Genomic DNA, 27599 nt, shown 5'->3' on the forward strand with positions numbered 1-27599 from the left:
AATCTGCATGCTTACCTTTCCTCATTTCTTCCAGCCATTCCCTCCATCATTGACTTGTGCGCAGGAGCGGATTAAATCAGTACTGTGCATGTTTCTTAATGCACATTTTTAATGCACAAACGAGTCCACACTGACCCTCTTGTGCACAGGGTCGGACTGGGGCATAACATTTTCTTGGGCACCAACGAAAAAGGGGCCCACAGTTGCAAATGGCAATTCATTCCTTTAGTGACAGACTGTTTGAAAAGTGCCCATGGGGTAGCTTTTTGAGAAAATGTGATGCAAATTGTACGATTTAAAGAATATTTATTCAGCAGAAACTACTAGCCATATAGGGAAGCAACTCATCAAAATGGCCCTCACTGACCAAAAAAATGGTCCACTTTGACCCAAAAAACAGGCCCCCCACTAGCATTTGGCGTTTTTTGGTGTTCGAGCATTGCCCTGTTTCCCTATAGGCCAGTCCGAATCTGCTTGCGCATAACTTTGGTTTTTGCTATACACAAACCAAACCTGTTTGATGCGTTAAAGGAAAGCATTTATACTTCCCTTCTGTACAGGGAAAAAAAAGTCAAACTTTCTGCAAAGTTTTAAAAAATGTTACCATAAAATGGCAACATCCACCTAACACAGTACTCTGATGGGATTCGATATCTGGTAAATTAGCTAGTACCTTATGCAATTTGGTGGTAAAAACAGGTGCTATTTATCATGACTGCCTGTTTCTGCCGCTATTGCCATCCACTTAATGAGATAAGTAGCAATGGGGAAAAGCTGGCAAAGACTAGAAACCAATTAAAACTGCATTCAAGAGCTACTAGGAAGGAAAGAGAAGAGAGACTTGGCATAATGGAAAATGGTATGCACATTGAAAGAGAAGAGAGACTTGGCATGATGGCAAATGGTCTACAGATTGAAAGAGTAGAGAGACTTGGCATGATGGCAAATGGGGTACACATTGAAAGAGAAGAGAGACTTGGCATGATGGCAAATGGGCTAAACATTGAAATAGAAGAGAGACTTGGCATGATGGCAAATGGGCTACACATTGAAAGAGAAGAGAGACCTGGCATGATGGCAAATAGGCTACACAATGAAAGAGAAGAGAGACCTGGCATGATGGCAAATAGGCTACACAATGAAAGAGAAGAGAGACCTGGCATGATGGCAAATAGGCTACACAATGAAAGAGAAGAGAGGCCTGGCATGATGGCAAATGGGGTACACATTGAAATAGAAGAGAGACCTGGCATGATGGCAAATAGGCTACACATTGAAAGAGAAGAGAGACCTGGCATGATGGCAAATAGGCTACACAATGAAAGCGAAGAGAGGCCTGGCATGATGGCAAATGGGCTACACATTGCAGAAGGCGCTTTTTTATTAGAAATACTTTTGCCACTTGGACTGTCACATCACGACTACACTATAGCAAAAGAATTTTGAAAAACAGCAATTAAAACAATCATAACTGTGCATAACTCATAATGATTCAACATGAATACATTGGTTAATAAAGGAATGCATATTTAGGTACGAAAAAAGACAAAAGAAAGGTGTTCACCTATCAGGGGCCTATGTTGTGACATTTGATTTCTTTTTGTCCATTAGTACCCGTGTAGGAAGCAGTAAATGAACATTTTAATTTGAAGTGTGATAAAACAAAAGTGCCTAGTAACTAAAATCCCCAGAAGGCTCTCCAAAGTGCGTGCAGAAGGCACGGTGGTCAACATGTTTCCCGTTCTTTTAATAGGACAATAACCACACTTTTCTGCTGGATTGCAAAATGGATATGAGGGGCAGTCTCAGAAGTTCTCGGCAGGCCCGCTGTACTCCAAAGGGACATTTTCTGCACTTCTAAGCGTGTCTGGTGCATTTTCATTGGACAGGACCTGGAGAATTGCTATACTCTCCGTAGGGCTGTGTCTGCAACTTAAAGCAGGGCTGCTGTACTTCCAATGGGCCATTGCCAGCAGGACTGCAATACTTTTAAAGGGACCATAACATGACTTCTCAGTAAGACATCTATGGCATTAATAGGACAGAGGCATCCCTTCTTGGCAGAGCTGATGGGGTAAGGGAGCAGTGCCAGCATAATCTCTAATTGGACGGTACTGTTGCTTCTCAGCAGGCCACCATACTTTTAATGGGACAGGACTAGCACTTCTTTTCGAAACTGTTATACGTTTAATGGGACAGTACCAGCAGAAGCTTTATGGGGCAGTTCTAGCACTTCTCAGCAGAACCAGAGACGTAGACAGGGTAGGGCCTGAGCGGCCAAGACCCACACAAAATCTGCAAATGTCCACTCAGCAGCGCTGTGTCAGATTCTACAGATGTTAACGTCACTGTTGTGGGTCCAACAACCGTAGCGGCAGGCCCGACTTGTTAGAAAATCGTGTTTACGCCTCTGAGCAGGACTGCTATATCTTAAATTGAACCGTCGCGGCTGAACCTTTAATTGGACCTTATGGGCTGTTATCACTTGGACTACTCTACCTTCAATGGGGCTGTACAGGGCTTCTTATCAGAACGTATGTCCTTTCAATGGGATGGTACCAGAAGAATATTTAGATAGACATTGCGGCCTTCTCAGCAGGACTGCTATTGGCCCAATGGGACAGTACCGGGACTACCATTAATTGGACAGTGCCAGCACTTATCAGCAGAACTTTCAAACCTTCAGTGGAACAGTATCCGCACTTCTCAGGGGACTGAAGTATTTTCCATGACACAGTATCGGCAGTTCCCAGAAGGAAGTAGCCATCGAAACATATTTTAGCATGTTAAAATCAAAGATGGCAAGCGTCATCTACACTTGCGGAGAAGGAGTGAGGGTGCTGCTTGGAAGTGCCACCTACGGATGTTGAGACAATCTGCTGATATTGCTGGATGTGTGGCAGAGACTAAGGATGATCAGGTGTTACCCTAGCCATGCACTCGATATAAGGTCAATAGAGCGAGGTGAAGGATTACCCACTTCCCCCTACCTTCACCTATTCCCTTACCCCGCAACCCCCCCGGCCCCCATATATATATTAATACAAATGTACAAAAACCCCTAACAAATTCGATCAAACCAATTCGGTCATTTCTCATTAGGTAATGTTGCATTCGATTATTTCTGCGGATACCCGCGGTGAACACCCTCAGAAAGGAGCCATCAGCAAAACTCTGAATGGCACTGTACCCCTGCCACTGGAACAAGAAGTGGGGGTGCACGTGTATATATCCGAAAGGCTCAAGATTAGCACCATGAGCCATTGCTTATCAACCCTCAATGATTGCTGGCAACTCGCCCGTGACTGGACGATGGATCTGTGCCACTGCTCAATGCCTCCTACCAACCTCATCTGTTGGAGGCTCACTCTACCGAACCGTAATCACCAGTGACAATATTTAGGCGATCAAGTTCGAAGTGACAGGTTGTACAAGACGATAACGGCCTGCAAGCCTGCGCTACCAGAGTCAATCAAAGGATATTACTGAGGTCTAGGGCCTTTATTGGCTGGTATGACCTGTGCCACTAAGGGCTTTGGTGCTATTTGGAGACTGGGATAAGATACACGGTGCTAAGGGACACCATTTTGAGGGGACAAATACTACAAACAAGATGGCCACAATGGAAATTGCAGCCAGTTCTCCCCGTCTCTTCCATGCGTTACCGCAGGCAGAGGTGCGGAAGGTGGAGGGGCAAGCAATGTGGCATCAAGGGGGAATGGTAGGGGTACTTTTACTTTTCTTAAAGGAGAATTTGGTGTGAGAGAGGGGTGCAGGCAGCGGGTGGCACGAGGGGGAATTGGCGACGGGTGGGAGCAGCCAACAGCCTGCACGGGATGTGGTCATATCTGAGGTGAGGCAGGCTCAGACTGGCCTTTAGAGCAAGGTGCAGACTTAACATGCCAGTCTGGGCCAGAGAGGGTGAGGACTGCTTACTATTCGATTGTCAGCAGTGAACTGGCAGCACCCGTGTATTGCCTCAGTGAGTCAGCTGCGGCAATTTTAACTGATCTTTACCACCAGGTCAATATAAAAGGGTGTGTACTCAGTATTAGAGCGTTTGCCTTGCTGCTGCCTAGTTAGTGATAGTAATAGGCCATGTGTATATAGCGCTTCATGTCAGATCTCTCCTTCTAAGCACTGTAATAATAAATTGCATTTATATAGCTCTACGAACCCTCAGGCATCTGAGCGCTGCTTACTATTACCCACGGCGTGTGGTGCTCATTTATTGACCTCGAAAGGATGAAATGCTGAGTTTGGCCCCGTCGGGATTCAAACCTGCATCGGCAGGCTCTGGACGGATGTCAATTGAAGTGCTCCACTCGCTGTGCTATCTGACCGGCTATTAGTCAATATCTTGATCTAATTTAATAGTAGGCAATGTATCCACCGTTGACTTCAAAAGGGCTAGGTCATTCGCTTTAGGGTTCAAGAATCAAACTAGCCTCCTGGAGGCCGAGGACAGATGACTGGGGTGAGTGCTTAACTCTCTACCTCTCTTGCTGCTTACTTTGCTCTTTGGACGCTAACTCCAGTTCAAAATCGTGCCCATTTCACGAAAACCTGGCTAAGCACCAATCATTCAGATCACCTGTAATTGTAATTGGTTATTTAAAACACGCTTAATATCCAGAGGTTTCTAAGCGTGGACCTGGGGATCGAACCTGTGTTCCTCCATTTCATCTTGCTCCCAAGGCGAGCGTGTTGCCCCCAGGGGTGGACTGGCCTTTAGGGAACTCTGGAGATTTCCCAGTGGGCCTCTGCACCCTGGGGCTCTGTTCTGTGGTATTTCCAAATTTTCTCATAGGAAAAGCATTGGGCTTGTTGAAAATGTGTCATATGGGGCCACTTTGAACTTTATTTCCAGGGCCTCTTTTGGTCCCCAGTAATTATTTCCAGGGCCTCTTTTAGTTCCCAGTCCAGCCCTGGTTGCCCCTGAGCTATCCTCCCGAGACGACCTGTACTCCCACACGCATCCTATGCAGGCAATTGGTAGCCTCTCAGAGACACATGAACAAAGTGAATCCTGTGTTAAAGTGCTCCGCGGTCTGCGGTTTCTGTGTCCGCTCGGGCTTTACTTGGAAATAATGTGACTCTGTACATCTGCTCTTGGGCACCTGTAACTTTTATGCGACAGGGCCCAGCGGGGGACGATCACTTTCAGATGATCTGTCTCGTTTAGCAGCAGGATAGCCTCGCTAATCAGACATGCGACATGTAATTGCAATTCCTTGCTGTGCGAGGCAGGGCCTGAGCAAGATCCGGGCATGGAACGCATTCTAGGCATTGCCTGGGAAGCTGCGTTTTGGAGAATCCAGCCCTTGCTTTACGCCGAACCCGAGCAGGGCCCTGGGCTTCAGCAGTACTTTGAAAATGGCCGCCGACGAGCAAGATCTGGCGGCAGTCCTATATAAATTCAGCATGTCTGACCATGGGCAAAGTGGCTTAACCCTTTAATCCCTTAACTGCCAGGCTATTATGCAAGTCTACACAAAAAAGGACGATTACCATAACGCTTTACCTCACATCGCCCCAACGGTAACGTTGTTTACTGCAAGGTAACTTCACTGATGTGACGCCATTCTCCATATCCCGAACAATCCCTTGCCTTGCTGGGTGTATATGTGTTTGGCTAATGTTATTTCTGAAACAACGGTGGTTTCAAAAACCCATATTCACAGAACTGAATAGGTTTCTGTAAACCAACACACTGTAAAGCAAGCGATCTTGTACCGCACTCCTCTGCCATGTTGCGGCCGTAGTGAGTGTGTGTCTCCAGTGGCGTGTCCAGACTCTAGAGCACTGATTTTTTATTTATTTTGCATTTTTAAAGTGCTCACACAGCCCGTGGGCATCGAGGTGCTGTTACAGGAATTGTTTTTTTTGTTGCATAATTGCTTTGGTTTTTTATCTTAGTTGCGTATTTATAACACGCTTGAATACCCAGAGGTTTCTAAACGCGGACTCAGGAATCAAACCTTTGTTGCTTCGTGTCGTCTTGCTTCCAATTCGAGCACATTGCCGCTGAGCTATCCTCCCGGGACTTACGCAGGGGTGGCATGAAGTTGAGCACATGCACACAAACACACACACGTCTGAATAGCATTAATTTGCTATTAGTCTACACTGCCCATTGTATCTTGGATTCTTGTGTTTAAAATTGAAAGTGCTTTCCAGTCCTAGCCTCCAAACTCTGGAATACCCTGCCTTCACACCAGCTTACTGGGACTTTCTGAAGAAAAGAAAAACATGGCTACTCTCACAAGAATAATAATGACTCAAGTGCAAGATTATTGACACATGTATGGAACTGAATGTACCCCTGCAGTGTAATTATCTCCGCTTTGTACCACAATTGTATACACCTTCAGCGTAATTGTACTATTTTGTTGCATTATAATTTATCACTTTCATTATTGTATGCACTTTGTTAAATGTAAATGAAACCACCTGCACTTCAATTGTAATGTGTAAACTTGCACTGAGATACCTGCGGGTTAGGAGCGCTATAGAAATAAATAAATAAATAAATAAATAAATAGTTTAGGATAATGGGGTGGCACCTGGGGTGGCAATCAGATTCGAGGGGTAGCACGAGCAACCCCAGGCCACTCCCTGGACACGCATAAGCGTGGTTCTGGAAGAAAAGATGGGGGTTGGGTTGTTACTGGGGTGGGGGATGCAGATATGAAACCTGCGGTGTTGACGGTGACACTTGGTTATGTGTTTGGTCCAGAGGGGAGAATCCAACATTTTTAAATTGACAGCGCTGAGAGACCGGGTAAGCTGCGGGAATAGGGATGTCAGCTCTGGCATTGCTCCACCAACATTAATGTGGTATTTGTAGTTATGGCGCGGGTGGAGGTGGTGTGTGTGTGTATGTGTGTGTGTGTCTTTGTGTGTTGCAGTGTATAGTAGAGTAATGGTGCTAGCAGGTGGAGAGGTTCGTTGAGGGAAGGAGAGGAGATTTAGGCGTCATAAGTACCTATTTTACTTAGGTTTCCATGGTTTTAGCCTTCCAGCCTGATATTGACTTGAGACTGCAGGTTTCAACAGGTAGGGATTCTCACTCAAGTTAGGGATTTCAAACAAAGGAAATCCTTTAAAGTGTTTTATTTCTCTTTCCATTTAAAATAAACATTATGTAACAAGCAGCATTGCTTTATTGTCTAACCATGCCATCTCAGTGTTCTTTCGAGATTTTTAGAGTGGTCGGCCATCCGCCTAATGTCACCAGAACTCCTCAAGGTTACAAGATGGGGATTGCGAGAAGGGGCACAGAGTTTAGTCATAGAAAGTAGGTATAGCGACAGGTGTAGACCGGGCACAGAGGGTGAGGGAATGAGAACCAGGCTCTAGGATTGAACTGCGGGACAAGGGTAGGTCGCAGGGCTGGGCAGCGGCGGTGGAGAGTAGGAATGATGCTTGGAGAGGAGGCCTGAGAGTGCAATGTGAAAAGAAAGAACATATCAGACTGATTTATTTATTCCGTGTTATACAGCATTGAGCAAGCCACACCGGGCATCAGAGTGCTTCACAATCAGAATATGGTACATTCAGTGGTCCAAGTGGGCAGGAGCGGTTGGGAACGGTGCTCCTCTACTTTTTAAAAAGAAATTGTACTGTTCTTATACTTTTATTTTAAAAAGAAACCGTTCCGGGATGGTTTAGTATTAAAATAAAAGTGTAGGAAGAAGTTTAAATTGGCACTTCAGTGCAATGCACTAAACATTCCCTTAAACAGTGGGTGTGATTGTTTGGGGGTTTGTATTGCATGTGGGAGGGTCTGCGGCGATGGGGTTTGTGGGGAGCGAGGGCAGGCCAGCAGGGAACATAGTTCCACTAGTTCTTTTTGTACACTTCGACCACTGGGTACATTACCCATTAAAACAGCAATCGATCGCAAAAAAAGACAAGCAGGGCATGCTGGGAGCATACAAACAAGGAATACATTTGATTAGGGTAAAGCAAGTTACAAGATAATAGAGTCCTATACATAATATGGGGGTCCAAATAAAATATTGGCAGGAGAAAATGGGGTGAGTGAAAGGGGTAGAAAGCGACTGATCCTTATAGGAGGAAAGAAAGGAAACTGAAGAGATAGAAGAAAGAGGGTAGAAGCAAGAGAATACGAAAAGTAGAGTCGGATGGATGGAAAGGTGGGGAGGCAGGGGGAAAGAGTGGGAGAGTCCAAGGAAGAGGTAGAGAGAATATGCTAAGTGAGGATGAGAGAAAATATTAGAGAGGAGGTAGAGAGTGTAGAGGTGAATTGGCTGTAGACGGAGGTCCCAATAGAAGATTATATATCAGGCTCAAAAGAGACCTTCTGCCGGAGTCCGCCTGTCTGAGTATGAGAGGCAAGTCCCCGCTCAAGCGAAACAATGTCCATAAATTCTCATCAGTTGCTCGACCGGGCAACTGCGGCCAGGCTCGGCTTCAATTTCCACTCTCATCTTTCCGCAGGTGTCCCCGGTGCTGGGGATGATAACCGGAACACTCATCTTAATTTTCGTACCCACGGCAAAGCGTGGCCACACGGACCAGCTGAAGGCCCGGACGTCATGGATCAAGGACATGAAGGCGCTGATCAGAAAGTAAGTTTGCTCCTCTGTGCCGCCAACACCTCTCCTGGTTTACAGTGCTCGCTTCTGATAGACAGACTGGTACAATACACGTTTCCCCTTTGAACCTATATGCAATGTTCTAATGTCAGCTCGAGGCAGGTAGGAGTGTGGTGTCTGTGAAGGGAGCGGAGTAAAGCAGTCAGACCAAATCATGAGGTTCACAGGGTATTTCCTCTGTCCCCAAATTAGAGCATTCTGAATAGAAACTCTATTTATATAACCAAATGGAAAGCATCTAAGCTGATTCTCTCGCTTTGTGGCCTATATTTCTTTTTCTGCTTGCTCTTTTGCTAAAATTCTTTTTCTTCTAATTACTCAATTCACACATTGGCCAATGGAGGCCTGAAGAAATTATTTATATATATATATATATATATATATATATATATATATATATATATATATATATGTATATTTTTTGAATAGGCTTCGGAGACCAACACTGTACCCTAAGGGACACCCAATGGCACCTACCATCTCACTCATGGCCAGCCTTAAGTAAGATGAATGGTCACACACACCTATGAAAGCCTTGAGAAAGCGCCTTATGGCACGAAACATGTGTTGGCAGATTTTGGTATGAATGAACCACAACTTGAATACAGATTAACATTTTAGATCTGTTTTGAGAAATTGGAAGAAAATGAACTTCAGCAAAAGAGCACGCAAAATAATGAATATGGCCGGCAAATGTCAGACAGTAAGCTAGGATGTTATGTTTTTCATTTGGGTTTATTACACATTATGAGGCGTGACCAGATGCTCCTCTTCATAGCTGAGTTGGCTCTGCAGTACCAATTTTTCAAGCAATATCACCTACTTGCCCATGAAAGCGGGGCAGTGCACACTTGCTTCAATTTTCCTCATGTATTTAAAGGGCCTTAAGGAACACCAGGGATTAACCACCATGGAAGGTGAGGATATAGGTGGGGAACGGGTATAGTTGCTTCTTCATGAGGAGGTAGGGTACTGGGTAAACTTGGACAGGTAGTCCTTCTTTTGTTTCCAACAGAAACGAATTAAAATATAAACTATGTTGCTATAAAAACCAAGGGCCCGATTCATGGAATTATTTGCGTGGAAAAAAGGGTACATGCGTGCCAAGCTGCGTGCAGTCCGCGTTTGTCGATTCATGGAATCAAATGCACAGTACTATTCCTGGACTTGCATGGAGTTCGCACAGGCTCGGTACGTCTCTGCGATCCGTCGAGGGCCTTGCGCAAGACTCCATGTAGAGTGTGGGTGTGGCCTATGCAGAGGGCTGGGAAGGGGGCAGCACACCAAAAATGGGGATGAACTTGCGAAAAAGTGGGCATTAGGTGTCACCATTCATCCTACTTAAGGCTGACCTGCAGGCAGTCCCTTGCACACCCACAATTGCACGTCACGAGACATAGTCATGGATTCGATCGTGCAACCTCTTGGCCGGGAAATGGCCATGCAAGTCCTTCATACTATCCGCCACCCGAAGGCAGGCATAAGTAAACTTGCGCGTAAGATTTGCAGCGCTGAGGTGGGGTTGCGTGTCAGATTTTGAGGTGCATGTACTCAACCGTAGTTCCGATCAACTAAGGGGGGCACGTACACAGTTGCGCATAGGATTCACGGCGTGCAGGTGGGGTTGCATGTCAGATTTCGGGGTGTGTGCACTCAACTGGGGTTCCAATTTAACTTGGGGGGTGCATACGCAGTTTAGCGGGTTGCAGGAATGGTTTACGGGGGTTGGCACGCAGATTTTCCGGGTAATTACCGAGTTACATTTTTTCTATACGCATGTTGTCGCGGTGCCGGATATAGTTATGGTGGCCCCATGCAAGGTTCCCGAGATGCAGGCCTGCTTGCAGGGGACCCCACGCACTCTTTGATGGGTGCGTGTATTTGCACCCGGCGGAGTGCATAAAGGTAGCTGTTCTGGCTGTGTATGCTTTGTGTGTATGCCTGTCGGTGGAGTAATGGCAGTGGCTTTCAGTAAATTCCATAAATAGGCGGGGCGTGCCTTTTTCATTCTGCAGGCAGGCTTGTGCAGTGTCCTTCTCGGCGCACGGCCCCTGTGGAATTTCTGCATACATTTCCATGAATCAGGACCCAGGTTTCTTTTTAGTAATTATAGTTGTCTACCTTCCTTGGAAACTTGACGGTCCCCACCGATTGGACATAGATGACAACTTTTCACAGCTCGAGGGTCACTTACGCGTTGCTCACACTCACATGGCCCACACTCCAAAAATGCACATAATTTTTATAGCTCCACCCACACCACTAAAAGGACAAAATGCGCTTTGAACCCAAGACATTGAGGACAATTTAATTAGAATTAAAAGCAAGCACAGTTGCCTTTTGTTTACATGTTTGTAATAGTGTTTAATCGCATAGATAACTGTATTTTCCCCAATAGAGGTGGCAATTAGTTGTGATTTGAAAGACAGGCACTTCATCTTATTTGCATCTCTCAGCTAAAGTGCGCACTGCATTGTACTTTTGAGTTACCTTTTAATAGGTTATTAGAACTGATGGGCTTGCACTAGAGTGCCTTGCACTAAAGTGCCTTGTGATCTTGGGCAAAACTGTTCTGAGAAGTGTCTTCACTAGCAGTAACTTTCCTAACCATTTAAACATCAGTACTTAATGTATGTATTGATGGGGCAAACGCAATTATCTGGATTTACAATGAACCCAATTGTAAACAAGTGTGCATCAGTGTATGATTTACTTTCAGAAATTAGCATTTGTTTTCGACCCAGACCCGCCATTAACTTGTGTGCCTGACTCCAAAGCACATACATGTGTTTTCTGTGGGGGGGGGGGGGGTGGCAGCAAGGCTGTGCACGTCTGAGCTGCGAAATCTGCTAGCTTTAGGAGGTCACAGGAGGTCAAAGCTCTGTCAGGCCTCAGTAAAGCTATTGCAGTGAAGGGATCATCACTTCAGTAAGTGGTGACCTTTTTTCAGCCGGCCCTGCCTGGGGCGTTCCTGACACCGCTGGTCAGTTGACAGCTCTGCCATTGGAACACTTTAACATTCTAAACCCATCTGGATGTTAAGTCCAGGCCATAGCCCTCTCGGAGGTGGGATTTGATATCTCTGGCTCCTCGGGACGGGTGGGGGAGTGGCTGCTTCTGTTCTCACAAGATCTCGAAACATCTGTCCATGGCTTTAGTAGAAATCAAGAGCTGATGATCCAGATGTAAAAGTCCCGTACCAGTTCCAAATGGACCCACTCCAACGTGGAGATGCCATGGTTTGCTACTAGTTATAACTGGGCGCTGGGTTATCCGTGTCATTCCAAAGTAAAAATAATTAATAGAAGAGAAATTGTTTGGTACAAAATGTCACCGCCACTGCATAGATGATGCTTGTTTACAGCATAGGCAGCAGTATCAGGGTTGAAGTTGGGACTTCCTTACCCAGGGTGAAAAGTGTCAAGGTGCAAGCAATTAGGCAGGCCTCCAAGTCACTTGGCGACTAACACGAAGGTCCGTTCTCTACAAGCACAAAGCACGCCACTCCTTACTCTCCAAGAGTAAACGATCACTCCCCAATTGCTGGTGGTGAATTCACACTGTGTGATCTTTGCGCATTTGCGCCCCATGGGTGTGATTGTATAATCAGATGGCGGGCTTTTGCATGGATGTCTGAACCCCAACCAGTGTTTGGTTTGTAAAGCTGCCACCTTCAGGTTTCTAAGATATTCCTGTCTGTGTAACTGTAAAGCAACCAGAACATCGCCTACATGCACCACATTTTCCATGCGGAATTTCATCTACACATCACAACTGTGTGATGGATTTTGAGGGTTTTTACAGTGTATGGCAGCACCAAGTCTTGGAGGGGGGAAAGTGATGTGTACATCATAACTATGCGATGGATTCTGAGGGTTTTTTACAGTGTATCGCAGTACCATGTTTTAGATGGGGGAGGTCATCTGTACATCATAACTATGTCATGGGATTTGAGGGTATTTACAGTGTACGGCAGCACCATGTTTTGGATGGGGAAGGGCATCTGTACATCATAACTATGTGATGGGTTTTGAGGGTTTTTACAGTGTATGGCAGCACCAAGTCTTGGAGGGGGGAAAGTCATCTGTACATCATAACTATGTGATGGGTTTTGAGGGTATTTACAGTGTATGGCAGCACCAAGTCTTGGAGGGGGGAAAGTGATGTGTACATCATAACTATGCGATGGATTCTGAGGGTTTTTTACAGTGTATCGCAGTACCATGTTTTAGATGGGGGAGGTCATCTGTACATCATAACTATGTCATGGGTTTTGAGGGTATTTACAGTGTACGGCAGCACCATGTTTTGGATGGGGAAGGGCATCTGTACATCATAACTATGTGATGGGTTTTGAGGGTTTTTACAGTGTATGGCAGCACCAAGTCTTGGAGGGGGGAAAGTCATCTGTACATCATAACTATGTGATGGGTTTTGAGGGTATTTACAGTGTATGGCAGCACCAAGTCTTGGAGGGGGGAAAGTCATCTGTACATCATAACTATGTGATGGGTGTTGAGGGTATTTACAGAGTATGGCAGCACCATGTTTTGGATGGGGACGGTCATCTACACATCACAACTGTGTGATGGATTTTGAGGATTTTTAAAGTGTATGCCAGCAGCATGATTTTGAGGGGTGAAGGTCATCTGTACATCATAACTATGTGATGGATTTTGAGGGTTTTTACAGTGTATGGCCGCACCATGTTTTGGAGGGGGAAGGTCATCTGCACATCATAAATATGTGATGGGGTTTGAGGGTATTTACAGTGTATAGCAGCACCCTGTTTTGGAGGGCGAAGGTCATCTGTACATCATAACAATGTAATGGATTTTGAAAGTTTTTACAGTGTATGGCAGCACCATGTTTTAGATGGGGAAGGTCATCTGTACATCATAACTATTTGATGGGTTTTGAGGGTATTTACAGTGTATGGCAGCACCATGTTTTGGATGGGGAAGGTCATCTGTACATCATAACTATGTGATGGATTGTGAGGGTTTTTGCAGTGTATGGCAGCACATGTTTTGGATGGGGAAGGTCATCTGCACATCATAACTATGTGATGGGTTTTGAGGGTCTTTACAGTGTATGGCAGCACCATGTTTTGGAGGGTGAAGATTATCTGTACATCATAACTATGTGATGGATTTTGAGGGTTTTTACAGTGTATGACAGCACCATGTTTTGGAGGGGGGAGGTCATCTGCACATCATAACTATGTGATGGGTTTTGAGGGTATTTACAGTGCACGCCCGTGCCATTTATTTGCCTGATAAGAACACCTGTTCATTAACTGGCGAAGGGCTTCTACACAAAACCACTGGATGTTGGACAGAGAAGGGCCTCCACATGTCACCACTTTTCCTTGGGATGGAGTATGGCTGCTACAAATCACCACTCTTAAGCTCAACGGAGTAGGGTGTCTACAAGTCACTACCATTTATTGATGAAGAAGGCTTGTACATTTCAGTAGCTTGTCTGTTCTACAGAGAAGGGTATCTCCACCCCAGCACTAAGTGTTTGATGCAGAAGGGAGCCTCAGACACTGTTTGTTGGGCAGATGTGGGCTTCTATTAGGACCACGAACCTTGGTAAGGAGAAGGGCGTGTACACATCATGACAGTAAGGTGTCTGCATCTGGCCAGTACCTGTTGAGCGGATAAAGCCCTCAGCACTGCACCGCTACCTGCTGCACGAGGAAGGGCTTCCAGAAATCATAACCCAATCTTATGAATGAGGGGGGGGCGTCTACGCTCCACCAGTCTTTAGTGCCTAAGGGCATCTACAAAGCATAATACACCACCAAAGCACAACGTTCAGGACTTGCAGCTGCGCTCAGCAAAGCGGCCACCTTGTGTATGTGCTGGGACGGTTGTCTGTTGTAATGTTGTTCTGTGTGAAACAGCACCTGTCGTTGCTTTCAGTTCTAATTCTGTTCTTCCAGGTGAGTTGTGGGTGTGTTTACTGTCACGCATCCTGTGAGCGAGCCCTTTTATCTGTGGGCCTGGGATTAGGGCACAGCACTGTTAGTGCTTAAAATGTAACGCTTCACCTCATAGCACTCACTGATCTGAGCGGGGGTGCCCTCACTATAGCAAGAGTGCCTCCAAACAGCAAAGCCGCCACTAATGCCCGGCTCTCTCCTACTCTCTCCCCAGCCGCAGCTACGTGTTCTCCTCCCTCGCCACCTCGACGGTGTCCTTCGCCACAGGGGCCCTGGGCATGTGGATGCCGCTCTACCTGTACCGGGCGCAGGTGGTGCAGAAGACGATGGAGCCCTGCCACCACGCGCCCTGCAGCACCAAGGACAGGTAAGGGGCCTTTCCACGTCGCGCGCCTTCCACTGCGCAGCCGCAGCTCGTCATAACAATTAACAAGAATAGCGTCCATTTATAAAGCGCTCGCCACAGTCCTAACTGTAGCCTGGCACCTGGTAATGGCTGTGGGTATTACTCATTGCTGGGCAATGTAGCGACCTAGGTAGTGTGAAGGGCTGATGGGTAGAGGCTCGGTCCAGGCTTATGGCTCACACTACGAGTTTGAAAAAAAGCTTCTTGCAGAAGGCTATGTGTGGCGTGCGCAATTAGACCGACACCACAGACCTCTCCCACTACTCTAAAATAAAATTAATGTTGTCTTAGTTTGCTTTTGTTTAAACCGCATTTTTAACACTTAATATAAATGTGTGTGAGCAAGGGACCTGTCAGGCGTAGGGGGAAAGAGTGGCCAAAGAAGTTGCCACATGCTCTGGCAAATGTCTTACAGCCGTTTGCTCAGCTGGACCTCACAAGATCAGAGCAAGAACTTATCCTTGCCTCACCCTGGAGTAGCGAGGGCCAAGCACAAGGCTTATTCTGATGGAGGTTCTGTGTCCTGCAGGGGAGAAGAAACTACTTGGAAAGCACTGCACTGAGACTGATAAAGAAGGTGGCAATCAAACTATAACTCATGAAAGGGAACAAATGTAACTAATTACCACAAACAAATAGATGTGCAACAATTAAAATGGAGTTAAAATGAACAATCATAAATTAATACATGAAAACAAGGACACTAAAAATAGCCCCCATAGGGGCAGAAGCTGCCAAGGCTGTTTACATCAAAAACAGTAAAAAGACAAACTGAAAAAAAACAAGAAAAAGGGCCTCATTACACGGAAGGCGGTAATGGTTAACGGCCACCGTTAATGGTAACGGTGGCCGTTAACCATTACCGCCTTACTACGAGGTCCCTTAGCGGGTTGGTGTTTTAACGCCTGCTTTTTGCAGGCGTTAATAACCAACCCGCTAAGGGACCTCGGAGCTAATTACGGCACCGCAAAATTGCGGTGCCGTAATTAGCGCCTTCCCCATTCCCATAGAGCCCTATGGGGCAGAAATGGGAATGGGGAAGGGCAATGGCGGAAGGGGGATTTACCGCCCCACCAACCTTGGAATGGGGCGGTAAATCCCCTTTCCGCCAAGGTGGTGCCGGTAATTTACCGGCATGGTCCAGGGTGCTAATAGCACCCTGGACCACCGCCTTCCGTGTAATGAGGCCCAAAGTCTTGTTAGGCAGAAGCTCCGGCGTGCCCATTAAAGGGCCTCCGTGTGCCGTGGTACTCCACACAGGGCTTCTGCCCTGGGAACAGACCAGTGGAGTCTACATAGCTGCACAATGTCCCTTCCTATTGGCTCTCAGTTCAGATATTGGGTGATACTATGGGCCTCATTACGAGTATGGAGGTAGCCATGGAGCTATTAGCACCATGGCTGCCTTCATACCGGGCTCCATTACCGGGTTCCTGCAATGGGGACTTACCGGGTCATTCCGACATAGGAGGACCCGGCAATTCCTCCTTGCAGGAACCCATCCCCATTCCCATTTGAGCCCCCATAGGGCTCAATGGGAATGGGGAGGGAGGTAATAACGGGCACATTACGAATGGCCCGTTATTAGCTCCCTCTTCCCCTCGCGGGACCCTGTAAGGACGCCTGGTTTTACCAGGCGTCCTTACAGGGTCCCGCAAAGGGAACCTCGTAATTTCGCATCCCGTAATGAAGGGTGCCGGTCCCGTACCGCACCCTTCATTACGGGAGCGCAAGCCTCGTAATGGGGTCCTATGTCTTGTGAGGATGAACAACAAAGTATTTCCAAGTTCAGGTTGTTGAATAGATGAGGACTTTCTGTGGCCTTTGTACCTCACAGCTCAGGGGTAGAAACTGAGACTCCAGTCCCACTCCCGCACTCCTGTAAGGCATGCAGAGGGCACAAGGCTGCACGCCCACAGCTGACATGCATTTTCTGCAGCTGTGCATCTCTCCCTCCCTTTGACTCTTCCCTGATATGTTCCAGGCAAGCAAGTGAGGTCTCTACAGGGTTCTAAGACGGCTTGGCCTTTTAGGGCTTCTTTGCTCCTGTTGGAGCTCCTCCAAGTGGGAGCAAGCAGCAGACCCAAGCACTTCAGGCAGGTGCGGGTCAAGCACGCAGAATTCCAAGCAGGCCAAGCCACTCCCTCCACTGGCCAGGAAATGACATGAGGATGCTGAGTCTCATTTGCAGCAATTCCGGGTTCCTTGTAATGAAGCGCGTTCCCACCCTAGACCCGGATTGGTAACTTAGGACAGTACACACTAGTGCACTATTCATACCTAAACGCCACTAGTCCAAAGCTTACCCTAACCTGGCCTACACCCCTTTTGATATATTGTGCCATTCCTAAACCTTGATAGATCCGGTTTGAGGCAGTCCAAATCTTACAGTCCACCCCGAAATCCACATGTCTTTTTGTTGTGGTCATAGCTCTGTTCTCCTTCCCACCACCTGACCTCTAAGCTCAAAGGCACGGCTGCTAATAAGTTGGCTATCTTACTTGGCCCTTTCCAGGACAATGCCAAGGACTTGGTCTTACAAACACCTAGATGGCCTTTCCTGAGCTGCTGAGCACAGATGTGGCATTCCGATCAGGTACATTACAACAGAACTGTTATTTTTCACAAGACATTGGGGGTCATTACGAGGTTGCCGGTCAGGAAACATCGGTACCTGTAAGCTTGCCGGTACTGTTGTTTCCGGACAGGCAAACTATGGGTTCTGCGAGTGGGTGCCTTGTCGCCCGCCAGGTCTGAAAGGGTGGAAAGGCACCCACTCGCAGACCTTGACGGATGCACCGGCACGTTCATGAATGGTGCCGGTGCATCCGACCTCCCTATTCCCATTGAGTCCAATGGGGCTCAAATGGGAATGGGGAGCAATATTTTCTGGTGCCCGGCAATGAGGAATTACCGGGACCACCAGGGCTGTAATGCCCCGGAAAATCCCCATTGCCAGGTGATGGAAAAAAATGACTCCGGTGGCAGCTGAGCCGTTTTACCGGCACGGCTACCGCTGGACACATAATGAGGCCCATTGTTTTGTTAATTAAGTTGACTAGGGTCCAGATTCTAACCCTGGAATACAATTAGTTTAGAAAGGCGACATTCTCCCCTCCAGTTTTCAGCACCCGCATTCTGAGGTGGGTGGAAAGACAAGAGGGGAGGGAGATGTCGCGCTTTCCAGCAGTAAAAGCTGATAATGTCTGTCTTTATGGGGCCAGTGTGTGCACCAGTGACATTACAAGCATTTCTAAAAAGTCTGCCACTTTTCTCATTCACAAAAGTGTCCTTGACCCTGCAGTAACTAAGAAAAATGATGCTGCAGACTGAGAAAATACCTTTACTATAAAGGAAAAAGTGTGTGATAGATGAACAACACCTCAGATGTGCCATATTGTAACTTTTATTTACATACAAAACCAGGCTTTTGGAGGCAAAATCCCCTGCAGTTCCTGTCCTGCACTTCTGGTGGGTGCTGCGGCTGTTGTCAAACCCTAAAACAGGCACATGCATAAGCCGAGGGTTTGATGCCCAGCCACCCTATTCTCACTTTGACAGAACATGGTGCTTTTAAGAAAAGTGTTCTTCGTTTATGGAAGAACAATTTTCTGTTTTTGCATGTACCTGTGATGGTGATCAGAGTGCTTCTTTCCACCTAGGCCATGAAATTGCATGGAAACCTAGGGACCACCTGTATTCCTGTGCCATTTTCCCTTCTGAGCGGTCCGGTAATAAGGGTGCCGGTAGCAACGTACCAGCACCCTTCAAGGACCGCAAGACTATGCTGCAGGCATGGTTTTCACTGAAGCACCGGCACCGTTAGCAACTGTGACGGTGCTTCCGTGTCCCCATTCCCATGGAGTTCTATGGGATTCCACTGGAATGGGAATTTACAGTCTCTGCCCCCGGACATCCCGAGCCACCAGGACTTGTAATATCCCGGTGGCACCAGGAAATCAGGTGGCGGTACGGCTTTTTACGGGGCTGCTGGAAACCCGCCGCCTACCGAACCCGCGGTCCAGCTCATCCCTGCTGGATTAAATAAAGCCCTTTGAGGTTCCTGTGTTTACCTTTAATGGTAGCACAAGACTATGCAGTGGTTCAGCCAATGTGCAGAGACATTTTCCACAGTGCACTTATTAAAAGAACAACATCCCCTTGTACAGGCCATTCACCCTTCCTACAGTAAGGCCTCACTGCATTTTTTTCATCATTGAGGCTGCACAGGGAGTCAGGAGGCTTCCATCTAAACGGAAACACATGTGGCCATGGGGAAAGCGAACAGGCCTTAGCCAGCAGGCGAGGTCAGCCTGCGGTGCAGACAAAGGGAACTGTGTGGGTCCCAACACAGAGGGCTCTGCTTAGTGTTCCCTAAGTACGGAGGTGTTCTGGGTGTCGGTGGAATTTAAGTCGGATAGTTGGTCCCCTTACTAAGTGTGTGTGTCAGGTCGATCGGTGAAGAATTCGAGCATAAGAGAAGTAGCAGGTTGCAATGCAGTGGAATAAGATTGGGCATTGCCTTTCCCCATGTCATGTTCTCCCAGTAAAGTGCCCATAGGGCAACGTGGGGGACCAATGAGAGACTGGAAGGCTCTACTGTGGCACAGAGGACCTATCGGGGAAGTGTAACGCATACTCGTTCTTCCAGTAGACTCAACATTGTCACATTATATTACTACTCTCAATGGTAAGCGAACAGGCACACATAGACATGTAGCTTCATTTTCAGAGAAGACATTTGGGGCCCATTATGAGTTTGCTGGTCCGGAAATAAGGTGTCGGTAACAACGTGTACCGGCACCTTTCTGGACCGGCAAACTCCAAGTCTGCCGGTAGGGGCTGTGATCCACCAGCAGGCCTGACCTGCCGGTAGTTGAAGCCCCTTCTGGCAGACAATTTCCGCAATTACCGGCACCAGTTTCCCTGGTGCCGGTGATTGCGACATCCCCATCCCATTGAGTCCTATGCGACTCCATGGGAATGGGGATTTACCGGTGTATGCGCCACCCGTAATAGCCCGCTAATACCAGGATCTCGGGCAGCGGAGACGGTACGGTATTCCCCCCTGAATTACCAGCAGGATACTAGGGGTCTTGTAATGAGCCCTCTGGAGCTTTGCTGAGCTCTTTTACTTTCTATGTCCTGAGCATCTTGATATCTCCTACATGTGACGTGTCAGCTCTACAGAGAAACATGAATCTCAGGTCTACTTAGCCCTGGAAACCCAGTGTGAAAATCACTGCAACTATCAACCCTACTTAAGTATCAGATCCTCGCCGCCCATCTACACCTATACGATAAAGCCTTCCCTAATGTACCCGCATTAGCAGTGGCAGCGTGTCCAGGGCCGAGGGGTGCAGAGGGGGCGCGAGGGGAGTGTGTATGGCAGAGGCAGTTATAGAGGAGGGAGGCGGAAAGGGGGTGAAACTTCGGGGAGTAGCATGGTGGTGTAGGAAAACGTGGAGGCGTTGAATGAGCACCCCCACCCATTCCCATAGAACTGTGAGAGAGGAACTGTACTGGAGGCTAAAGGGAGAGGCGCCATCTTCAAAGGAAGAAATCAGGGCAGGCCAAGGGACGCAAGAAAGGAAAAATTGCCATCAGAAAGGTGCCACGACAAAGCCCTGTGCAAAAGAAAAAGGCCCCAGTAAAACATGGACGCGGATTGAACATATAAAACACAGGGCCTCGTTGCACTGATGGCGGTAAGGATTTACCGGTACCGGTAAAATACCGGTACCGGTAAATCCTTACCGCCTTAATACGAGGTCCCTTTGCGGGTTGGGGGATTTAATGCCTGCTTTTTGCAGGCGTTAAAAACCAACCCGCAAAGGGACCCAGGGAGCTAATTACGGTACCGCAATTTGCAGTACCGTAATTAGAGCCTTCCCCATTCCCATTGAGCCCTATGGGGCAAAAATGGGAATGGGGAAGGGCAATGGTGGAAGGGGGAATTACTGCCCCGCCAACCTTGGAATGGGGCGGTAATTCCTCTTTCCGCCAAGGCGGTGCCAGTATTTTACCGGCATGAACCATGGCGCTAATAGCGACATGGTTCTCCGCCATCCGTGTAATGAGGCCCACAGTCTTAGCCAATCGTGATGGTTTTTCAGCTATCTTCATTATATATATATATAACACTTTGAGGTCCATGGGCGAGTAGCGCTATACAAGAATTAAAATAAATAAATAAATAACGCTCCTCTTCAAAACAATGCAATCGCTAATTGCTACGCAGGCACCGCCACCTTTATCTATTTCCGGTCAGCAAACTGCATGTATATTTCACATTCCTTTGATAATCCACACACATTAGTTTGTAATGCAGGTGTCCACATGAACTATCTGTACCTGGAGTGCGCGTCACGAAACTCCACATATCAACTGGGCCTCTTTCCATAACATGCACACGATTTTTAAAGTTGAAGTAAAAACATCTTGGCCTTGCCAAGATGACCGGACAGCTGCCTCTTTCAATATTGTATGATGCCGTTGTATGGGTCAACTGGCCAGATGTGATCCAATGTAATCTGCTGTTACGTCTTGAAAAAAAAACAAATGCTTTAAACTTTTGCTTTCAACAGTTTGATTTTCGGAGCAATCACGTGCTTCACTGGTTTTCTCGGTGTGATCACAGGAGCGGGAGCAACAAAATGGTGCCGGATAAAGACTCAGCGAGCTGACCCACTAGTCTGCGCCGTCGGCATGCTGGGCTCCGCCATCTTCATCTGCCTCATCTTCGTCGCTGCGAAGAGCAGCAACCTGGCAGCCTACGTAAGTCAGAGCCTATATGCGTTGATCACGTCTGTGCGCACTGACATGGACACAGTGACAGCCAATCAAAGGTTGCCTTATACATCCACTTGTGCTATTACCCATAACAGCCACACTTCTGCTGCTTTGAACAATGAATGCCGCTGGTATGGCACTTCTATAGCTGGGAGTTTCAAAAGGGTTGTTTTTCAGTAGGCGCCCACAACATTCACTTTGATGGGACTTTCAAAAAATGTGCACATTTTCTAATGAAATTCAAGTTTCTTTCTATCTATCGCTATAAAAGGCTAAGGATGTCTGTGCCAATTAGTTGCAAGCATGCTGCAGCTGAAAGTAAACACGTTTGCCACTAGGTGGTAGCAAAGTTTAAACAGTGTGGTGAAAAGTACAAACAGACACAGTACGGGACACTCTAAATGAGTGCCTGTTATGTTGATGTATACAGCGCACCGCTGCCATTTGCATGGTCTCCAGGCGCTCTGCTGGAGACACTCAGAAGTATCTACGTGTTCACACACGTGCATTGCCCAATGGCATCTGCATATCTGTGCAGTGACTTTATTTAGGGAAAGTGACCACACTTACACAGTAATGCAAATAGATTGCGTGATCAAAGCATTCCTCCACATCGCTCATATATCTCAACAGCCCAGAGTATGATATCACAATCATATAGTATGAATCCCATTCTCTTTGTGATTCAAGACACCTTCCGTACTCTGTATAACCACACACATATCTTATTTCCTTGGGCCGCCCTTGATGCGGGTACCGCTTTGTTTGACAGATCTGAACATCAACTATTTTCTACACAATCGGCATAGACAATAACCTAATTTAGTGTTTTAGACCAGATATCGGATCACGCTTTGAACTGCAGCCCGGCTTATCGTCCTTAGCGTGTACTTTTACCCGAATCGATCATACAGTGTATTAGATCTACAGAGCTTATCAGTATCACATTTCCCGTCTCAGTTCTGCATCCTGAACACAGTTCATGAAAGAACGGAGTCTCAGCCGGGTAATCCGCCCTTTTCAATCAGAGATCTATGCCCTCATTACAAGCTTGGCAGAGAACCATGCTGCTATTAGCACCATGGTCCATGCCGCTAAGGTTGCAATTCCGCCATGGTGGATGGCGGAATTACCGCCCCATTCCAAGGTGAGTGGGGCGGTAATTCCCCATTCACCAATGGCCCCTTCCCCATTCCCATTTTTGCCCCATAGGGCATAATGGGAATGGGGAAAGGCGATAATTACGGCACCGTAAATTACGGTGCCGTAATTATCGCCAAGGTCCCTTTGCGGCATGGCTTTTAACGGCTGCAAAAAGCAGCCGTTAAACAGCCATCCCGCAAAGGGAACCTTGTAATCAGGCGTTAAGGGTCAGCGCCGTTTACGGCGCCGTAAACCCCTTAACGCCTGAGTCGGAATGAGGCCTCTAGTCTTGGTCAAAATCTGTAATTCCCCCCCCTGAGCTCTTCTCAATCTCTTTACGGGAACCAGTGCTTAATTTGTCAAATAAAATAAGTGCCAGGGTCCACGTTTCGATCTAGCACTCCTGTGACACTGCGAGTGGGCAGTTCCCCACCACTGCTGCCACCATCCATAGCTGCTCCCCACAGTCTCCACATATTTGGGGTTACACTTCAGCTCGCACCTGCTCATTGTGGTTGATGGATGCACTGACTTTTACTACTTCGTACTTAAAGTGAGCCTGAGACAATGGCCCTCATTCCGAGTATGGTGGTAGCCATGGAGCAATTAACTCCATGGCTGCCTCCCACACCGGTACCGCCTCCGGTGTTGTCCAATGGGGACTTACCGGTCCATTCCGACCCTGGAGGGACCGGTAAATCCCCATTGTACAAACCATTCCCCATTCCCATTTGAGCCCCCATCGGGCTCAATGGGAATGGGGAGGGCGCAAATCACGGGCTCGCGAATGGCAAGCCTGTTACTTGCGCCCTGGTCCTCTAACGGGACCCGTAAGGTACGTTTGGTCTGACCAAACGTACCTTACAGGTCCCGTCAGGGGACCTCGGAATAGGGAGGTAGGGGATTACCGGCACCGGTCTCCTTACCGGTGCCCGGTATCACCTACCGCCAAACTCGGAATGAGGGCCAATTAGTGCCGGGGCTCAAAAATAAGTGCCAGTGCTGAGCCCTGGCAAACAACCCCACAAATTAAGCACTGCCAGGTACTGTCCACATACCAGATCAGTGGGTTGCAGGACATTCTGCATGCAGTAGGAGGGCTGATTTCAGGGAAGAAACCCTGGGGGTCTGTCGTGTTTTCGGTCCTAAGAGATCTTTCCCAGCATTCCATAGGTGGGCTTTAAGAACCTGTGCTTAGCAATCAAATGCCTAGTGGGTATATCTCAGTAGCTACACACAAACCTGAAACCGTAGGGGCCAGGATGGTCCTAGATCAGAATGAAATGTTTCCCCCAATTCCTAGGCCCAGAAGGTCTCTACGAGAGGCTGAAGGAACTTTCCTTCTCAGACTTCTTGCCTTTAACCTCTTAAGTGCTGAGGACGGTAATGAACGAAAAGATCGAATCTAAAAAGATCGAATCTAAAATGCATTCGGCATAGTAGATTAGATCTTTTGCCCAAATGCCGAACAGGGGAGCAGGGGTTTGCGTGCGTGTTCCTTGCTCCCCCAGTTTGGTATTATATGCTGAAGGGTTTGCCGGGGTATCCCCTGCATACATTAAAGGTCATGCAGGAGACAAATGCGTGAAATCCCAAAAGATCAGATTACAAAATACGGGCAAATTTGCTTTGTGATTTTGTACTTGGATCTTTTAGGATACGTTTTTTTTAACGTACATCCCTGAGGACAAGTATGCCCGTCCTATTTGCATAGACATGCATAATAGCCCAGCAGTGAGGCCGAAATAGCTAGCCCTTAAAAATCAGGGTCATTTTAAGGCAGCTGCCAAAATGGGTGATGTGCCCAGAGGCAGTTACAGCTTTGCACTCAATGATCAGTTAATTGAATCGACACACTGTTTCCGGTACAGCAACTCTACACGTCTGTACCGTTCTGTACGTCAACTCTAGCCCGAGATCATAGTCAACACAACAGCCCTATATTTGACTTCAGCTATAGCTATTAAGCAAGGACTTGCATCACTTTCTGATACCCTTGTTGCGTCTGGTGCGCGTTACAAATAAAATAAACAAACACACCCAAAAAAAACAAAAAAAACACAGAGCTAGTCTGATAGGGCAAGCTTTGGGATCTATGCACTGTCAACTGGCAGAAAATATTGCATGCAGAAATTATCTGGTTTGCATAAGAAATAAAATAAGGGCCTGACAGGACAGGGAGCTGATAATCCGCTCAAAGGTATTTTTAATAAAAAAAGACTTTGCTGTACGAAGTCATATGTTTCGATCTCATGGAAAATAACTATGCGTGAAACGGAAAATAGATCAAGAACTATGCAAAAAGGAAGGGAAGGGTTAAGCCACTTTCTGTAAAATTCAGAAATTCCCAAAGCATAGATCAACTTAACCAACAATGGCTGAGGCAACAAAGGCTCGGAACTTAAAAGGGGGCCCAGAGGGAGCTTACACCCCGCTGTCCGACAGCTGAAGAGTTATTTTCCAAAAACAAGGCGGACATCCACCACCACCACCCCATCCTCCCCAGGGAATGTGTCCTGTAGGAAGGTACTGCAGTCAGAACCAGATGTTGGAAGTCGTGTGGAATCAGAAGCAAGGGCTTCTGATGGCTGTGGAGAGTAGGAGCAAGCTGAGGGCTTCCAGTGAGATCTGCATGGCTGAACCGGTTGAGGATATGGATCGGGAGCATGTCGCTGACATGCACTGTTCTCGAAGGTTCCTTTCATCAAGCACCAGACATTCCGTGTTATGGGAAAGATAATTTTATAAAAGAAGAGGGCACCGCAATGGTGTGCGGAATCATGATACGATGCGTTTTTGAGCAGGGGTGTTGCTAAGTCTAGAAAAGATCTGGGGCTACGCTAATGTCAGGACTGTCGGGATTCAAGGCTATCTGAGCATTTTGGTTGTAGCCCTGTGCTCTAGCACCTTGAAGTATCTCATGTGTTAGATGGAATTACCAATAATGATCTCAGATCCAAATAACCGGACAGACTCAAAGAATATGCCAAAGTCCTACTTTATTATTAGCATACAAATAAAGTAGGGCAATCTGGCGAATAACAGGCAGTAATTCACACACTCACACCCAAGTGTGATTATATAAAGGTTTTATACCTCGATATGCGTCATCTATGACATCATCCTACATGCCAAACTAAAACCTATTGAAGGCAGGGATTGGTTAAGGGCACATATGTACCTATAGTATCTATAAGTGTTGATAACTTCTTTGGCTGCTCCTTATCTGGTGGGCATGCCTCGAACCACCTCTATGCGTGGTTATAGCAGATAAATGGCAGCTTGTGGGTCTTTGCAACGTTGCATAGCATGTTGCTACATAGCCCCTCTGATGGGTTTGCATGCTTTCCCAACCTTGGACCTTCGGCTCGTTAGCAGCATGTAAGCAAAAATGAAACTCAGGTGCCGCAAGTAACGTCAGACTACTCCCCACTTTCCCAATTAGTCCATCATCTCTCATTGGTCAGGTCCCAAGCCAAGGCTTCTCCTTTGTAGTTGACCTCGAAGCCTGTTCTCTGTTCTGGGACATTCAAGGTAGTGTAGGCACCCCATTATCTTCATTTGGGCTTAATGAAGAGCCCTTGTTTTCAACTTCTGAATCACGTGTGAGGAGACCATGAATGTGTCCATCTCAACCTTCTATTTACTGCTATTGATTCAATTGAGATGGGTGTCATTACCCTTCTTGGCCTCTGGAGACTTGCCCATTCCATCTTACATAGGTTTTCTGCATCTTTAATCGTCTTATTCTTGGCTCTTGCAGATGTCTTCTCCTTTGCTTAATCTAAGAGAAATATGTCTTACGCACATGGCTTATCCTTTTGACTCCCCTGGTGCCTTGCAATGAGTCCTTGAAGTAGCATCCTAGATCCCAGGCCAATAGACTCCTCTGTATTCCTCACACAAAGCTATTTCTCCAGCATCTCCTGACTCTGCAGCCCTGGTCCCTCTACGAGGTAGCTTGATTGGTTTTAATATGAGTCCAACGTCCATCTTTCCATCATGGCCGCTCTAGCCGTGTCATGTTTTCCTCTGCAGCAAGCTTCTATATGTCTCATCTACCTTGTGTTTCTGCGTATAGACACTTATTAGTCAGCAGGTTACGTTATCTTCTTTGCATATATGATTTCTTCATATTCAATAACATGTTTCACTTGTTACTTCAATTACATCTTTATTCTTTGAGCATTTGCATATTGTTTCAGTGAGTCTCAGTATCTTTCCTCTATGATGTCACTCTGCTCTTGTCAAATTTCACTTATAGCTCTATGATATCCAATGGTGTGTGCAGACATCCTTCCACCCTCTCAGTGTGAGGGTCCATTTGATACGGTAGTCTGAATGCATATCGTCTCTCATACACTCGATGCAGTATTGGGATGACGCCTGGTTCCCACATAGGACTCTTCTCCTACTGTTGCAGTATGACAGAGGTGAGGGGGTGAGATCTAGGGTTGACATGTTGACCTGCTCCTGTACAGCCCCTGTGCTTCTATCCGGGATTACAACCCACCACCCCTAGCAACGCCTCTGGTTTCGACGCCTTGTATAGCCTATGTCATGGGGACAAATGGAAGGACTCTTCTCTCAAACTTAGTGGGCTTTCAGTGGGACCGAGTGATCAGCCTTCTTTCAGTGACTAATGCTTTAATTTTAATTTAGGAACTTTTCGGTTTATGGGTAG

General features: G+C 47.0%; 1 protein-coding gene across 2 annotated transcripts in view; it reads left to right on the top strand.

The window, feature by feature from the left end:
* SPNS2 (SPNS lysolipid transporter 2, sphingosine-1-phosphate) overlaps window positions 1-27599 on the top strand; it is a 467335-nt gene that overhangs the window by 346035 nt on the left and 93701 nt on the right. For both annotated transcript variants that reach the window (XM_069614731.1, XM_069614732.1), the window contains exons 6-8: window positions 8467-8597; window positions 14789-14941; window positions 21568-21757. In XM_069614731.1, coding sequence (XP_069470832.1) covers window positions 8467-8597; window positions 14789-14941; window positions 21568-21757 — 474 coding nt within the window. The remainder of the gene's footprint in view (window positions 1-8466; window positions 8598-14788; window positions 14942-21567; window positions 21758-27599) is intronic.

This window comes from Ambystoma mexicanum, chromosome 9, assembly GCF_040938575.1.
Source record: "Ambystoma mexicanum isolate Mex_15411 chromosome 9, UKY_AmexF1_1, whole genome shotgun sequence".
In the NCBI taxonomy this organism is placed as follows: domain Eukaryota; kingdom Metazoa; phylum Chordata; class Amphibia; order Caudata; family Ambystomatidae; genus Ambystoma; species Ambystoma mexicanum.